Below are 18,089 nucleotides of genomic sequence, written 5' to 3' on the forward strand. Positions count from 1 at the left end.
AGATCTTGGAATATGATGTCGACGTCAAGCCAACAAAGCTCATTTGTGGGAGGGGCATTTGTGAATATATAGTTCAGGGATGCAAACCCCATGAAGATCGAATGGTTGTGGAGGAGGTTGTTATGTTTTCACCTGATGCTCCACAAGCTTGTTGGATTGAGCCCAGAAAGCAATTCATGAAGACCGGGATTTTTCTCAAGGATCTCCCTCCCAAAAAGAGAAGGTTTTATAGACTCCAAAAAAATGGTTTCCATTTGATAGACGGGGTTCTCTTCAAGAGGAATTTTGATGGAATCCTGCTCCGTTGTGTAGGTTGGAGCCAAGCAGGTAAAATCCTACATGAATTCCACTACGGCTCCTCGAGAGGCCATTTCTTTGCACCTACAACTACTATTAAAGTTACCCATGTCGGATATTTTTGGCCTTCTATGTTCAAAGACACACACAATTTGGTAATGGAATGCAAGGAGTGCCAGTATTATACTAGCAAGAGAAAAAGAGTTGCAATGCCCCTCAGGCCTATGTCAGTAAAAGAGCCTTTTGCCCAGTGGGGTCTTGATTTCATCGGAATGATCAATCCCCCCAGTTCAGTCAGACACAAGTGGATCCTGACCGCCACTGACTATTTCACCAGATGGTCTGAAGTCGTTCCTTTAAGGAACTCATCAGAAAGTGAAGTGTTGGCTTTCCTAGAGGACCTGGCATGTCGATACGGCTCTCCCAAAACTATCATATCAGACAATGCGTGCACATTCACCGGCTCGAGAATTACCCAATTTACCCTTGACAAAGGAATATATCTTAAAACCTCTTCTAATTACTATCCTCGAGGGAATGGACTTGTTGAGTCCACTAACAAGAACTTGATCAGACTTATTAAAAGGATAGGTTCTAAATATAAGAAGGAGTGGCACCATCATTTGAGAAGCGCATTATGGGCAGATCGCATAACACCTAAACAAATCCTAAAAAACTCCCCATATAAGATGGTATATGGAAAAGATGCACTTTTCCCCACGTCTCTAGAGATCCCAGCCCTGCAACTACTGAAGTCCATGGAGGTGGCGGAGAATAGCCCTATGGTCATAAGATTAGCGGAGATTATGGAGCTAGAAGAGGCAAGGGAGACGGCCTTTGTAGCTCTCCAAGACAGGTAGGAAACCATCAAAAGGTGGTTTGACAGTAAAAAGAGCTCCAATCTAGTTTTCAGCCCTAGGGACCTTGTGTTGAAGTACAATGAAAGGGAAACGAAGCCCAACCAGCACACCAAGTTTGATTGCCTATGGGAAGGGCCTTTCCACATTCTAAATTGAAAAGGTTTCAATGCATTCAAACTCAAAGACATGAATGGAGACCCCCTCTGGATTCTGATTAATGGTTTCCACCTCAACTCATTTTACTAAGCTTTCTCTTCTCGTTTAATGTATATATTGTATATATTGTGAATAGTTCTTTTGATTGCCTAATTTATTTCATTTATTCCCCAAGCTAGTGCCAAAGTAAAATAAATTACAAATAATGCCAAAGTTGAGCAAAGAAAAAGAAAGTTTGTTATATTAAGCATTTTGGTATTTATGTTACATTTAGAGCAGGCTCTTGGCCCCTCCTTTTTACAAAGTGATAAAGCTAAATTCAAGTAGCGGCAGATGATCTTCAGCATCCTTATCTTCATCCATGAGGAAGTCTGAATCCTCACCATCATTAGAACTCGAGGGAAGATATAGTTCTGCAGCAAGTTCGGTGCGATATCGATGGGAAGACAATGTCATTATTTTCAACCCACTTATGAGTGGATGCCAAGCTACTTCCTCATTGTGAGTAATAAACCTTTCCAAGTCAGATGGTAGAAGGAGCCCTCAAAAAGGGAAATGATATGCAATCACATCCTCCAGCCTGCCCAAGTAGTCTCGGGAAAAGAGATCCCTAGTCAGCTGTGAAGCTAGCAGCCTAGGTTGACCACAATCTAGTAGTGAAGCTATAAAATGTCGCCAGATATCTGTGTTCACTCGATACCGGTCCATATTATCAATGAATTCTCTCTGAGTACCCACTTAATGACAGTAATCATTAGAGGATTTTTTTCTCCGCGTCATCAACTACAATATTTGATCAGAGATATTCCCTAAGAAAGCGACCTGCGCTTTGCTGCTAACAAGCCTAACTAGAGTATCCATGGCTGTAAAAACTTTGTCGTTGAAGCTTGCACTGTACAAAAGGAATGTCTAAAAAGACATATTTATAGCAAAATTGCAGCTCAAGATGACAAATGCTTGAGGCGCCAACCTTCCCAAACTCCAATGCTCCTATCATGTTTCTATTAATTCACATCAAGCGAATGAGCCTAGATTCAGAGTTGGCAATGTCCTGTCAGGTACCTCAAAGAAGGAGTCAATGTAAGCAGATGCCACACGTATGTACAAGTACATCACATTTTAAATCTCAACCTCTGTAAGGCTATCTCAACTTGCACAAGCTTCACTACTTGTCGATTATCTCAATTAAAGAAAGATCTATCCGGACATGCTTTTTCCCTCAAGAGGACTTGAGCAACGACGGATTAACTAAATGCAATATTGGGAAGCGGGAATGGCAGCACTCGTCCTCCTCGGGAGTTTATTGCAGCTACAAAATGAGTTGCCATGCATGTAGGTGGGTGCTTGCCATTAAGAATTCACTTTTGCAAAAATCTAGGCATGCAAGAGTTACTCCCTTTTCTTCATTTCATCATCTTTTCGTAACCTAAGTGTTTTCCCCCCGTAGAGTGTTGAAAATTTTGATAGAAGGAAAGTCATAGCTTGCAATGGAGGCCAAAGCAACACCTTCAGGCTCCACCCATGGAGGTTTCTGGGTGGACATCTTCAGAGAACTCTCATATTCTTCACATGCCTTTCCCCCAAAGGCAGAGTATCCAAGAACAAAGATCAAGACCAAAAAAACCACTCAAAATGTGTCTGCTATTCTAAACTCTTTGGAGAATGTTTTTAAGCCTAAGGTTCATAAGCAGCCTAAAAGCCTCAGAGAGGCCACATGCAACAAAATGCTCAATCATAGAACAAAGCCTCGATCTATGGCAGTTTGTTTCTAGAATAGTGATGCCCCCCAATTCATGCTTCTCATGGTCCCATATTACCCTAAGCTCATAGCATCTTGCGCCAATGTTTTTGACCCCACCACTTGCTCTATCAACGACTCCCTCTTGAAGGTGGTGATATCTCCAGAGGCTATTAGAGATATGATGTGTTGCCCTATTTTTTAAGAGATGAAGGTTTTTCTTGAAAGTTCAATGGAGGAATTTTGGGGCACTAGGAGAGACACATTAAAATTCTATCAAAGAATGCTCAATCAAAGTCTGTCTTTTGGACTTCTGAAGTTTCCCCTGTCATATAGTGACCTGAGGAAAGATCTCAAGGACATTTCTTTTATTCTTTCTTGGTTGTGCGGTTATGATAATGATCAGGATATTTCAACCGCAATGATGGGATCTCTCTTTAAGTTCAGGAAACAAAGGGAACCTTTCTATTTTAACTTCTCAATCACTATGGCCAGGTCCATAATTAAGAAATTATCAGAATTCCAATAGTTGCAGTGCTTCAGGTTTTCTTCGATTCTAGTCCATCTACTCCTGCACCAAAATGAGGCTTTCTTCAGCTAGTTCATGCGGTTGGCTATTTGTGACGAGTCAGGGAATAGAATGTCAGTGTCCGCCTAGACACCCCTCTTGCTAGCCTCTTATGACACATATCAATTTTCAGACTTCTTCTTGACTTCCGTGCTCAAAGATCTCAGTTCAATCCCCAATGAACCATTAGCCCACTTCTCCTAGGTTCAAATGAACTGGATGCAAAATGAGCATCCCCCTTGCGACTAGTTCATAGGTCACAACTTTTCCTTCGTCCGAGTGCATGGGTTCTCTGAAGAGCCATTCCGTTTGCCTATCTATGTTACTGAGTGAACCCTATCTCTCAAAATTGTGTGATAGTTGGTGAGAATTGAAAGGGCTATTGGAGTTGGCAAGCATGATACTTCCATTACTGAAGATCATAAGGCTATTGGCCCAATCACTCTAGTACGAAGGAACATTGCGGAGGAGGTCCTGATGTCTAAGATGGTGCAACTCGATCTAGTAGTTATTGATGACTCTTGGAGTTATGACCCTGATGGCTACCTCAACAAGAGAAAGAATGTTGTAAAGCATGAGCCTCAGAACTCATGGGAGGAGCGTACAAACCCCCGTGTTCATGACCCGAGTGTGTATGTGGGTCCTGATGATTTTCCTGTCTTAAGATGCCCCCCATGGTTGACTTTTATTCACCCCTGCAAAGATTCAATCCCGCAAAGCCTATCCTCTGGGTGATACTAGAAGGTATTAAAAATTTAGCCTGGTCCTAGAAAAAGAGGGAATACTTTTGGGTCTACCGGCAAGAGGTGAGTCAGCCTAGAGCTAACATTGGAAATGCCCCTTTGGACGAGCAATTCAAGCAGGAATGGTTTCAATTAAATAAATCTGATGATGAGACAGGTGACAGCTCCTCATGCAGGGACTCATCCCCTGAGGTTGCCTCGTGGTAGAGAGTAGAATTTATAAGTGTTGAAGGGCAAGATCCAGAGCCTCAAATTCTCCTTCCCTTAGATAGTTCAGCTCGCAGGCCCCGTTCCCAAGCAGGTAAAAGGCGGTCCGAGAAGAAGTTGTGTGACTCCCCTCCAAAGAAAAGGCAACATCCTAGTGCAGCAAGGAGGAGTCCACCTTCTCAAATCCTAGAGACGTCCGCAGATCTTCAGCGGTCGGTGCCTTCCATGACTCTGGTACGTCCTCCTTTATCCTTCTCTCCTATTGAGGTTGTTTCTTCAGTTGTCCCCATCACCACAATGCAAGCCCCAGTTCCTACTGCTCTCACCTTGGCCCCTGCTGGGACACAAGTTGAACCCCAAAATGTATTCCCATAGGCCTCCATTCCTTTCCCAACCTCTGCTTTTATCCCTACAACTTTTCCCATGCAAACGTCTGAAGCAACCCCCATGTCGCATAGGCTAGGTTTTTTAGAGTCCCCTCCTCTGGTTATGGGAATAGCGTCCACAAGCCCTTTTCCATCAGGAGCTCCCCACTTTGTCCCATTATTTTCCCCATTAGCCCTGTCTCATCCCATCTAGACTACTTTTGTTGGGCCTATTTCACAGTTTCCCTTTGCAGTCCCCCTTGGCGCAGCTTTTGCAGGTCAAGTTATTGACAACCCAGATGATTTCCGGCAACAAGTTGCTTGTTCTAAGACTGTTCGCCTTGGTAAGATGGGCAAGCGAAAAGAAAAGGAAGGCGCCTGTCCAGCCCGTCCTCATTTAATGTCGCATTTCAATGAGGAGAAAGATTAGACCAAATGACTACACATTACATGCTATCGGCATTAGCCTTCAAAGTGCCATAGCCTCAGACAAGGTAGAAATGATGGAGGAAACCTCAAAAGTTGTATCTTCTAATTTCATTAAAAAGTGCCCGCCATCTAGAAAAAATCCAAGTGGAAAATGCCAATCTCTGAGAATCCCTTACCCAATAGAGAAAAGAAGATAAGGCCTAGAGCTCAGAAATCAATCGCCTGCAAAGTCTGCTGGCCCAAGCCAATTCAGAAAAAGGGAAATTGCAGTCAGCCTTTAACAATGTAAGCTCTTAGTTGAAGGGCTAGGAGGCAATGAGAAATGTGGCTCTGAAGGAGTTGCAAGAGAAGGACTCAAAGATTCGGCAATTAAAGGTGGCTTCTAGAGATGCTACTCAGGTGCATGTGCAGTTGCGTGAAGAGATTCACTTGAAGGGGGATTATGCCTAACAGCTGAGTGAGGCTCAAGTGTTGTTGTCAGAGGAAAAGATGAGATTTGAGGCAGAGCTGAAAGCAAAAGAGGCTAGCCTTGGACAATCTGATAAGGGCCTTCTAGAGGTGGAGGCTCTTTTATGACATGAACAAGATCAAACATCACAGCTTTAGCAAACGATGTGAGATGGAGAGGCTAGAGTCCTCACCCTAGAGAATTAGATGATTATTGAATAGAACAAATATAGGGAGTTGTAGCAAGAAGTGATTGCAAAAGGTGATGAGGTCTTGTGATTGTTGAGAATTCCACCCTCGATGTAGGTTTCTCAGGACTTTTTGGTAATTCTAGTAGAATTGTATGTTTCACACTGGGAGAAGATTAAGAAATATGGCCCCTCACTTTAGCCTGTGTTGAGATTAATTCAAGAAGCACAATCCCTTTATGTGGAAGCGGAAGCTCTAGTAAATAGTTCGATGGTTGTCTTGGGTCCCAAGATCCTTGTGGCTCAGGAATTGATCCAAATGTTGTATGCAGCTCAAGATGATGAACTAAGAGAGAAGGTAATAGTTGATCGCAAGCAGCTAATCAAAAGGATGAATGTTTTCATCAATCACCACAGAATGGTCATGCATATATCAGCCGCATTGGAGCCATTACAAATCATTGTCTAGGACATCAAGTAGTGTATAAAAAGGTTTGTTTCACTGGGCTTGCCTTCCCCTTTCTCTACTGATGGTTCTGTATTAGGGGTTGAACAGTTATCAAATCAAATTGAGCACCTACAGCAAGATAGATCTTTCATCCAAAACCTAAATGACCCTATCTCAGCTGAGGATGTAGAGCATCTTCTACATCCTCTTGCCCAGCTCTACGCTCTTTTGAAGTTGGTCCATGATGAACCTGTAGGTTTTTCATTCCATGAAGTCATCTGCTTGGATCAACACTATTAGAATCTGGATGCACAAGTGTTGCCTTCTGAGGAGGATTGGTTGTTATTGCAGCAGGTCTCCGACCTGCTCCATCCTATCTTAGCATGAAGTCTGGTCTCCGAACCAGCAATTTTGGGTTCCTGTATTCCACAGGTAGAATTCCCCCTATTAGTTGCAAAGAAATGTTCACATTAAAATCCCCGGAGCAAGTTTTTGGTCAAAGTATCTTCTTTTTCCCTCTCAGCTTTCCAGCAGTGCATGGCGTACAGGACAATTGCCATCTCGACGTTGCCCCTAACAGTCCGTGTTTTGTGTTTAAGGATTGGAGTAGTGCAATGATGACAAATGGAAAGGTGTTGATGACTGGGCCTTTTTTCAGGGCCCACCTTGTAGCACAAACGAGAAAGGGACATCTAGAATCTTCATGCTGGTGGATGTGTTTCTTTTTGAAGAGGTTTTTCAGAAGACATCTCCCTACTTGCCCCATTTTCTTTGTGGTTAGACAAATCTTTTCTATTTGGGCCGATATGAAGATCATCATAGGCAAGAATCAGAGCCTCAGGGCCATTTTGCTTGGTGTGACCTTGCAGAATGACACGTCTTGGTTTTTCCGTTCAGGGGCAGTTATGCATGTTTAGTGTATTTTGGAGCTGTTAGCGAAGTCATGGGCTCTATTGATGTTTTATTTTTCCCTGTTGTAGGGGTTCAGAACTTTTAAGAAAAACAATTAAGGGTCTTAGATAATTTTAGTTGTTATAGTTTCTCAAGAGGAAGGTCAATCAAGATTGTGCCTGCGGCCTTTGTGATTACCTCTTTTGGATGCTTAAATAGGCTTTTCTATGCTTTGTTCCTGTATTTTGATGACTTTAGAGATATCTATCTAATACTCTGTTGATTAAACTATGTTCCACACTTGTTATCTAGTGGATGCATGATATATGTTTCTTTATGTTTTTTCAAAGGAGTCTTAATTGTATCTTAATTTTAGTTCTATTCAGGCATGTATATTGTTGAATGGGTTTTAAAACCGTGTGTTTCCTAGTTTTATATGCTATCCTCTTTTTATGATATGTTTTGGTGCATCGCCTCCATAGTATAGATCATTTTATTTTAAGTTTCCTTCTTTTCCCTTTTCCCAAACCCCCCAAGGAAGAGTTAGCTTCTCAATCCGGAGGTTATTCAGTGAATTCCACATGGTAGGTCCCCCATCACTGAATTTCCCATAAGGTGTTTGTTTTCAAAGTAAAATTTAGAGTCAACAAGAACATACAAGCATACACATATATCTATTTTAATTAATCAAAACACATACATTTCACACATGATATCACCTATGATAATCCACATGGCAACAGGAATAATTGGCATGGGAACAAGAATAATTGGTCAAGTCAAAATAGGATTTAATGAGTTCAATTAACATCTGGAATGCATATAGTCAAACTCTAATACAACATTACTATCCCATTATATGAAATAAAACATGGTAAAAACTTATAATTTTTAAGAATAAAAGGAGCTAATATCTCAGCTCATCATGCCTCCCAACTTAGTGTCTTATTGATCCTCCAGCAAGAGGAAAAAAATTTATTCGGGCACTTACTCACAAGTCACTAGTAGTTCCCTGTCTTGTCCCTCCTATAGTCAACTTCCAATAAAATCCCTTCATTTTTACCAATCTGGCCCATCTGGCTTCTTCGGTGACCTCCTCATATGGCTTATCTGTAATCCTGCATGCCATTAATGGCCACATAAGGATAGGTGGCTAAAATATCAAGGGTAGCTAGTTATTGCTCTTTGCCCTACCCAAATGGATGTATTTAGGGGCTCTTTATATAGCTGCATGAAAATTAGGTAGTGAGTGAGGTTCACCTTATTTTAAGTCTTCTGGAAGATTATTCCAACGCTGAACCAGAAAATCCATTGCAGCTGGATTTTCATTTTTAATCAAATGTTCATATTCATGGTAGGTTTCCTCTCTCATTGGTAACATCTGGCTCCTTACATCAGGTCTTGCTAACAATTTATGTCAATCATAATAAAGAAGCCGTGGATTCTTGGCTTTAACTTTGAGTGATAATGGATAGTCAAATTCCAAATTTCTATATGTTTTAGCCTGAGTCCCCATACTGATTTTATTTTGCAACCATGACATTAATGCTTTTATGTGAATGTCACCAATGCATAACAAGGGATTCCACTCACTGTCAGAAATTACAACATAGTTATGCAAATATAATTCACATAACAAATTCTTAATAGTTGTTGGAGAGGTTTGATAAACACTATAAAATCCTTCTGGGGTATCTAAAGAAGGACTAAGGTCTCTAACAATGCGGTTTAGCTTAAAACTTAAATACAACTCTTTTAGATGCAAAGCATAAACCCTTGGAGGAGCCCTACATTGTATCAACTCAGGAACCATATTGGCAATTGTGTCAACTTTAGCTTTCAATTCCTCAATCTGATTATCCCTAGTTTGTCTTATCAATAATCTCATGTAACATATCCCTCTCTATCTCCCACTGCCTATAAAATTTAAGTGTGATAGAAAAACTAGTGAGAGATGAAGGAGGTCTATTAGTTGTTACTTGAGGGCATGAGATTTCTTCAACAGGTTCTCCAAATTGTTATGCTACTTGTGCCAAATTTTAAATTTTGTTGGCGCCATGTTCTTCCTGTGATTTAATCTTTGTTTGACTCTCATGCCCTTCTTCTGATGTTTCTACTAAAATGACTTCCACTGCTTCCCCTGCTGCTCGAACTTTCTATTTACTCTGTCGATTCCTTCTTGCATACATTTTCAGAGTGGCTGCAGGAACAATTCTTGCAAGAGGCATTGCTGCAAGAGAAATTTCTTTTAGCCTACGCTTTTTGGCTGTAGGAGAAACCTGCACTGCTTGAGGTTGCACTATGGTTTCTCTCTCTACATCAATTATCTCTACTTCTTTCCCTTTTCCTTTAGAATATGCCGCTCCACTTTGATGAGTGGAGGGCTGCTCAATATTTTTTTCCATCACTATTTCTTCTACAATAGTCAAAGCTTCATTGGCAACAGGAGGTTCATCCTCTACAAAAACCCTAAGGGATGAGGACTCTCTGATATCCTCCTCTTGGGATGCTAATTCTTCTCCAATAGAAGCTTTTTCCTCCCTAAATTGAAGTATATCTTCAAATACCCCCCTTGCCATTTGAGAAACATCAATAAGAGAATGTTCTACTAACAATTTTATCAGGCCATGATGACTGACAACATCCTTCCTTTCATTTTTCTTTTGCACCTATGGAAATAAGGTGATATAGGAAATTGGGAACATTTACCCTTCCGCCATGTCATAAATGACTAAGCAATTTAAAATGGACCGAATACAGTTTTGAGTACCCTCCATCGTAGGTAACGTATTTCATCACATACAATGCTACGTAGGGCCATTCCGTTGGAAGAGATATTAGTCTAGTTCCATGTTTGTCCACCCTTAGGGGTCCATCTGTTGGGTGTGTAAATTCTTCCCTAGCACTTCTTGCATCCTTAGATTTAGGAAACAACTCTCCTTCCTACAACAACCTCGTAACTTCATCTATTCACTTCTCAGTGGCAATAACTCTCAATCCCTTGATAGAGGCCTCTCCTTTATTGAATGTACACGTGAATTCAGAAGCAATTTCTTCATTGTAATCTATTATTTTCATAAAATAATCAATCCACCCATGCATACAGAAATAATGCTCACACAAGACATCCTGCAGCAACATGTCATGAATTACAAGTTCATGGCGGATAGGATCTCCACCCATGTCTATTTGGGCTCTCAAAATAATTTCGAGAGTAGAGAATGAGGGACTGAGATAACCTGCAGAACTAAAAATATTTTGCTTTAAAATACCTTACTCACTTCCAATTTCTTTCAATGATTTCAGTGGTAGGATGAACTGATCACTCATGACAAAGAATGTCTTATTCAAAAATGATGTTATAAAAATCAAAGAAGATTACTAACAAGGACAGATAAATACTCGAATTGGAAATTGGACCATAGAACACCCCCCCCCCCAAACTTATGATGGCACATGTCCACACATGCGAAAAGGACAGAGGAAGGGTACATGGATTTAAAATAGGTAATAATCATAGTAAAATAATAAATGCATAATTAATAAAAAATAAACAATGTACATACCTGCAGTTGTACCAATAAATGCTGCATGAAATGATTAGCAACTAAAAAGGGGTGAAATGAGATGATGTGACATGAATGATGTGATAGACAGAGAAATGGAAAGGGATGATGTGGATAGAAAACAATTATTATCAGAGAATAATATTTCCATAAGATGGAAATATTTTTATGAAAGCATGCTTGAAGAATTTATTGAATGCTAAGAACGTTCCCTGCAGAAGCTGTAGGAACTGCACCCTTAATGTCTTCTCCAGTTGTTGCAGGAACTTCTTCAGATACTGAAGGAAGTTCTTCAGTTGTTACAAGAACTGATGTTTTTTCTTGGTTGGTGAATTGTTGTAGGAACTATTCTTTGGTTGTAGGCTTATGATACAGGCGTAGTCAATGACCATCGACTAGAAGCTTGAAATTGATTGGATCTATAGTGGTCAAGAGGACTGCTCCATTTGTAAAAACTTCATCTATTTCATATGGGCCTAACCATCTTGTCTATAGCTTCCCCATAGTATCTTTATATCCTGAATCATACAGCAATGCCCAATCACCTATTTTAAATTTTCTCTCCTTTATGTACTTATCATGCCACTTAGCTCTTTGATTTTGAATAAGTTCTATATGTTGGAAGACCATCTTCCTCAGCTCATCCAAAACATTTAATTGCAAAATGCAGTCTGTTTATGCGTTAGAGAGAGTCATATTCAATTGTAGAGTTGTTCTAAGAGTTTTATGCTCAAACTCAATGGGCATGATTGTTATTTTTCCATACACCATTTTAAAAGGTGTAAAACCAATTGGTGTCTTCCATGTTGTTCTATATGCCCAAATGACTTCAGGAAGTCTATGTGACCAATCTTTCTTATGAAGAGCTACTACCTTAGTAAGAATGGATTATAAATCCCTGTTGGTGACTTCTACTTGATCATTTTCTTGTGGATGATATGGGGTAGACTTCATGTTCCTAATATTCTTTTCATTAACCAATGGTGCAATCAATGTGGAAGTAAACTGTGGTCCTTGGTCTGAAACAATCTCTCTTGGAACTCCATACCTGGTAAATATTTCTTCATAGAGAGATTCAACCACTTTATTATCTCTAGCATGTGTCATAGCTCGTGCTTCCACCCATTTGGTGACATAATTAGTGCATACTAGAATATAAGATTTCCCATATGAAGCAGGATCAATCGACCCAACAAAATCTAATCCCCATTTATCAAATGGTGCAGCTAATATCTAGGGATATAATGGCATTTCATCATATCTGGTAGGCCTACCCATGCGCTGGCATCTATCACATTTTCTAGTATATTGTGTTGCATCCTTATATAATGTTGGCCAATACTATCATGTGCCAAGTATTTTAAGTGTCGATCTTTTAGCAGCAAAATATCCTCCACATGGTTCATCATGACATGCATGAAGGATATCATATATTTCATCCTCTCTTACCCATCTTCTCATGACTTGGTCAGGTTCAGTATAAAATAAATAATCAACAATCTATGAGAAATTAAAGCTTTTCTTAGCTAACAGTCTTCTTTCTTTAGGAGAAAAATGAATTGGCATCTTATTAGCAACTAAATAATTTGCAATATCAGCATACCAGGGTGTGTGTGCTTTTATAAGGAACAAATGTTCATCTAGAAAAGCATTGTCTATGGCTACAAGATCATCCTGCAATTGAAGCCTAGAAAGATAATCTACAACTACATTGGATTTACCTAGTTTATCAACAACTGTAATATCAAATTCCTGCAGCAATAGTAACCAGCGAGCCAATCTTCCAAGAGAGATTGTTCATGAGATATCTAATTGTTGTATGATCAGTGTGCACATATATCAGATATCCTGTTATATAATGCCTAAATTTGTTGAGTGTATATATAACTATTAACATCTCCTTTTCAGTGACAGTGTAATTCAGCTCAAGCCCCTGCATGTTCTTGCTGATAAAATAAATTGCATTCTCCAAATTGTCAATCTTTTGTCTGAAAACTGCTCCTATGGCATAATCTGATGCATCTGTATGAATATGAAAAAGTAAGGACCAATTTGGGCCCTTGAGCATTGGTGCTTGAGTCAATGCATATTTGAGCTTCAAGAAAGCTTCATTGGATGAGGAAGTCCAATTAAATTACATATCCTTGGTCAAAAGAGAATATAAAGGGCCTGCAATTTTGTTGAAATCTTTGATAAACCTCCTATAATATCTAGCATGACCAAGGAAACTTCTGACATCCTTTTGCTTTACAGGTGCAGGGAGGTTTTGAATGACTTCTATTTTTGTTGGGTCAACTTGTATTCCTTTGATATAGATATGATGACCAAGAACTATACCTTCCTACATCATCATGAAGCACTTTTCACTGTTTAATGACAAATTGTAATTTCACACCGCTGCAAAATTTTCTTCAGATTCTTCAATGCCTCTTCAAATTCTGAACCATATGTGGTAAAATCATCCATATAGATCTCCATGTTGTCCTGAGAGATATCTGAAAATATGCTTATCACTTCTCTTTGAAAAGTAGCTGGAGCATTACATAATCCAAAGGAAGAACAAAATATGCATATGTTCCCCAAGGACAAGTAAATGTTGTCTTTTCCTGATCTTTGGGAAAAAGTTGAATCTGGTTGTAGCCACTAAATCCATCCACGCACGAGAAGTATCACTTCCCTTCCAAGGAGTCTAATACCTGATCCAAAAATGGTAATGGGAAATGATCCTTCCTGGTTCCTAAATTCAAATCTCTGTAATCCACACATACCCACCATTTACCTCCTTTCTTTGGAACTATCACTAGAGGTGACACCCATTGACTATCTGAGATAGGATAGATAAATCCAACATTTAATAATTTCTACAATTCCTCTTTAACTATTTCTCTTAATGCAGGATTAATTCTTCTCTGTGGTTGTCTACGTGGTCTACAGTCCTCTTTTATGTAGATACGGTGGGTACAAACTATAGAATCAATGTCATGCATGTCTTTGTAATCCCATGCAAAAGCGTGTTGGTGACATTTAAGCAAGTCAACTAGTGTTATTCTTTGAGTCCCTATGAGTTGATTGTTGATATTCAAATATTTGTTTAGATCAACTTCCACTTTGACAGTAAGATCAACCTGAGATGCCTCAGAAAGATGAGAAGTGCAAACTTCCTGTGACAATAGGGTATGCAGAATATCAGTGGCTGCAGGAAAATCTGATGCTGGAATATTTGATACTAACTCCTGCGACTGTTGCCCTTGTCTTAACTAATTTGTTAGAATTTTATAGAGAATTGAATCATCATCATGAAGTTGTATAAATGGTTCTCTATTAATCATCATAAGATGATTGACAGAGTCAACTCCTTCCTTAGATTATTCTCCCACGTTAGGCCAAATGACTTGTTGTTGATCAAGTTGGGGCTGAGCAAGACAATATAGAGCCAAAGTTTTGGTTGTATTTCCATCTGAAATAGTCATATTTCCTGACCGACATCCAATATATGCATCGGTTGTAGCAAGCCAAGGTCTTCCCAAGATAACTGGATATCCTCCCAATGTAGCTATAGGAGACAAGATCATAAAATCTATAGAATACTCCCAAGAATCCAAAGTAATGACAACATCTAAACAATCATACCATCAGGCTGAACTATGGAACTGTCAACAAGCTACAGGAGTGTAGGTGTAGGTCTAAGACTAGTTATGTCAAGTTTCTACATAACATCTCTTATCATTACATTGATGGATGCTCCCAAATCTATTAAAGCATTCTTTATCTGAGTGCTATTGATGACTATTTTCACAACAGGGCTACCAAGATCAGTATATTTAGGAATTGAAAACTTTCCTAGCATGATATCAGCCAATTGACCCATTACATGCACTGTTTGTGGATCCTTTTTCTTTCTACCAGGCTTATTCAAACATGCATCCTTAAGTGCCTTACCATAAATAGGGACATCCTTAATAGCTTGTAACAATGGAATTTTAACACATAGGTGTTTCAGCTGATCTATGATATCAAAACTTAGTTCCTCTTCTTAAAGAATCTCTTTAGCTTGCAACCTCTGAGGAAATGGGGGTATTTTATAATTTTGAGGTATTTGGGCTATTGGACTAGAGATTTATTGTTCCTTTTGTATCTAAGTTATAAAAGGTGGAGATGGGTTGGGTAATGTTGTCCTAGACCTGAGGTGAATATCACTTATAGAAAGAGAATAAGTCGGGTATTGATTAGGATCAGCTGAATAAACTTCTTCTTGTTGTTGAGGCTTGTTATTAGGATTTGGCATTGGTTGAGTGGGTAGCTGTGTAGGTTGAGGTGGAACAGTATTGGCTAGAGGAGGAGGCATTATTGCAGGTGGTTGTGGCTATGGCATAGGTTGTTGATAGCCAGATGACTGATTTGCCCATGGTTGACCTCCTCTCCATTGAGGAGTAGGTTACCAATTCCCTTGGAATTATTGCCATGGTCCCTAAGGTTGGGACCAATTTCCTTGTGGCTGCTACCATTGTGGATTTTGATTGGAAAAATGTTTCCCTTGGCCTTGAGGATTATACCAATTTTGATAATTTCCAAAATTTTGAGCATATGGAGATTGCCATTGATTATTATGTGCATAGGAATTTCCACTATAACCAGAAAAAGAAAGTGGATCAGGAAGCATACCTTGTCTTGAAAATTTGGCCTTCTCTAAGCAACATAGAAAACTTGTTCATCATCACCTTGTATTGTCTTGAAATCAAGAACTTCAAGATTTGCAACCATTTTACGTCTGCAGTCTCTTTTCCTTTGTTTACAATGTGGGCAGAATTCTACAAGAACTACATCAGATTCCTCATGTTTCTATTTAGATGAAAGTGTGTCCAATTTATTAGCCATATTGTTTATGATATCCTCCTTAAAATCCTTTAGCAAATGGCTAAGCTTCATTTGAGAAATTCCATTATTGGATGTTGATGAAGAAACCCCCAGCTTGAAACGCCTAGTCTTCTTAGAAGAAGATTTGGAATACTTCTGAAAAATTTGTCCAATGTCATTCCATGTTGACTGTGTTATGTCACCTCCTCCCATAAGATCCAAAGCATTTGTGCATTCATCATTGATTCCTCTTAAAAATATTTAACTTAAGAGACTCTTCATTTAGAGTACTACTATGCTTGGACTTTTTGACACTGAATAGAAATCTCTCTAGATAATCCTCTAGACTCTCATCTTCTTGTTGTGTCATTCTAAAAATATCATCCCCATGGTGGTCAGTCCCTCTACAATAATCCTTGTATTTCACAAGAAACAATTGTTTCATCTCATCCCATGTAGTGACTGTGCTACTCTCTAGACTCATAAACCATCTCAAAGCTGACTCTTTCAAAGTGGCGGGGAATATTTTGAGTCTATGGGCATTTGTAGTATAATCAAAACTCCTACAGAGGACATCAAACTCAAACAAGAAAGTGTTAGGGTCTTCTATCACTAATCCATAGAATTTAGGAAGGGAAGAAGCTGGAATGTTCTTAAGATTAGCATTATCATGCTGATCAGAAATAGGAAACTCAAACATTGGAGTCATAGGTGGAGGTGGGTTATTCCCACTAGGGGGTGGATTTCCTTGCATTGGGCTTTGAGGAGGAGTTACTAAATGAAGTTCCTCTTTAGGAGGTCCAAAGAGGAATTGGAGGTTGTTCTCCGAAAGTTCAAATTCAAGAGGGTTCAAATTATCTCTAGTTTGGTATAGTACAACAAAAGGATTTACATTTGGGGAGTCATATGGATTGAGTCTTGTATGGTTAGGACAACTAGGAAGGAATCTACCTTGAGCATCTCTTCTTCATCTATGCATGTAGATTCATGAGAATTACTTTAAATAAACTGAGTTATCAAAAACAACTATACTGAAAGCTAAAAAATAATAACCATAACAGGTTCTTAGTTTGACACCATCCCCGACAATGGTGCCAAAAATGTTTGCTTCACCAATAGGAACAATAACTATAGATAAAGTCTCAGCCTAAATTTTGGACATTCACTCTGTGGAGTTATTATCTCCACAACTGAAGTTCATTTTTTTATCAACCCAGGGACGTATTACTTGAAATGGATTTGCACTATATATGCACTAACTTCCTACAATAGCTATTCTGCATTACTGCAACAACTAAACCTATTTGAAATAAGTAAGAAAGAATTATAACAACTGAATGGCTGCAAGAAAACTTTGCATTAACATAAAACCCAATTAAAGAACTATTAACTAAGTCCAAAGCTGGCAAACAAGAATTACTTTGTTTTCTTTGGTTGTAGGAATAGTCACAGGATCTGTTTCCAGTGGCTACAGGAACAGTCAATTGCCAGAACCACTACTGCAGCAAAAAGGGAAACTAAGTTAACAAATGCACATGAATACTCACCAAGTGGGCCCCCTTGTATGAGTGTATCCAAGATTCTAAAGATAACTCTAAATATTTAGAATAGCATCACTTTATTCATTGTCTTTCAAAGGTCGGTACAACATATAGAATGAAGGAAATCTAATAATACTCTGCAACTTTAGTTCTAAATCTTTTGTCTCTCTTCCCCTTCTCGTTCTCTAACCTCAGAGAAGAGGCACAGACTTATTTAAAAGAAAAATAAAATAACTCCCTACAACCTAGGTCACGCCAATGACACAAGGTAGAGAATATTTATGAAAGAGAACAAATGAAGTTAAGCCACTGAAAGCGTGGATCTCTACTAAACCACGGCCAAGAATATAGCATGGTGGTATTACAAGAATTATTGTTTACTAAAGACAGACATAAATGAGTCTTGCGCACCCTGCTATTCCTTTGCCACTCCTTACACCCATTGTTTTGAACTTTAAACCGCCCCTTGAATAACTCAAACTGCCTTCATGACGTGACACAAAAACCGTCACTGCAACATCTTATTTATCCTGCAATTAAAAAGATAAAACATACAAGCATACACATATATCTATTTTAATTAATCAAAACACTTATACATTTCACACATGATTAATCCACATGGAAAAAGGAATAATTGGCATGGCAACAGGAATAATTGGTCAAGACAAAATGGGATTTAATGAGTTCAGTTAACATCTGGAATGCATATAGTCAAACTCTACTACATCATTACTATCTCATTATATGAATTAAAACATGGTAAAACTTATGAGTTTTAAGAATAAAAG

At 39.0% G+C, this 18,089-nt stretch overlaps 1 protein-coding gene across 1 annotated transcript; it reads left to right on the forward strand.

The window, feature by feature from the left end:
• The first annotated feature begins 455 nt into the window (after nt 1-455).
• LOC131858335 (uncharacterized) lies at nt 456-1,157 on the forward strand. Its single transcript, XM_059211545.1, has one exon. It carries the CDS (start codon nt 456-458, stop codon nt 1,155-1,157), a length of 702 nt encoding a protein of 233 aa, XP_059067528.1.
• Nucleotides 1,158-18,089: the final 16,932 nt, after the last annotated feature.

Source organism: Cryptomeria japonica, chromosome 9, assembly GCF_030272615.1.
Source record: "Cryptomeria japonica chromosome 9, Sugi_1.0, whole genome shotgun sequence".
NCBI classification, from domain to species: domain Eukaryota; kingdom Viridiplantae; phylum Streptophyta; class Pinopsida; order Cupressales; family Cupressaceae; genus Cryptomeria; species Cryptomeria japonica.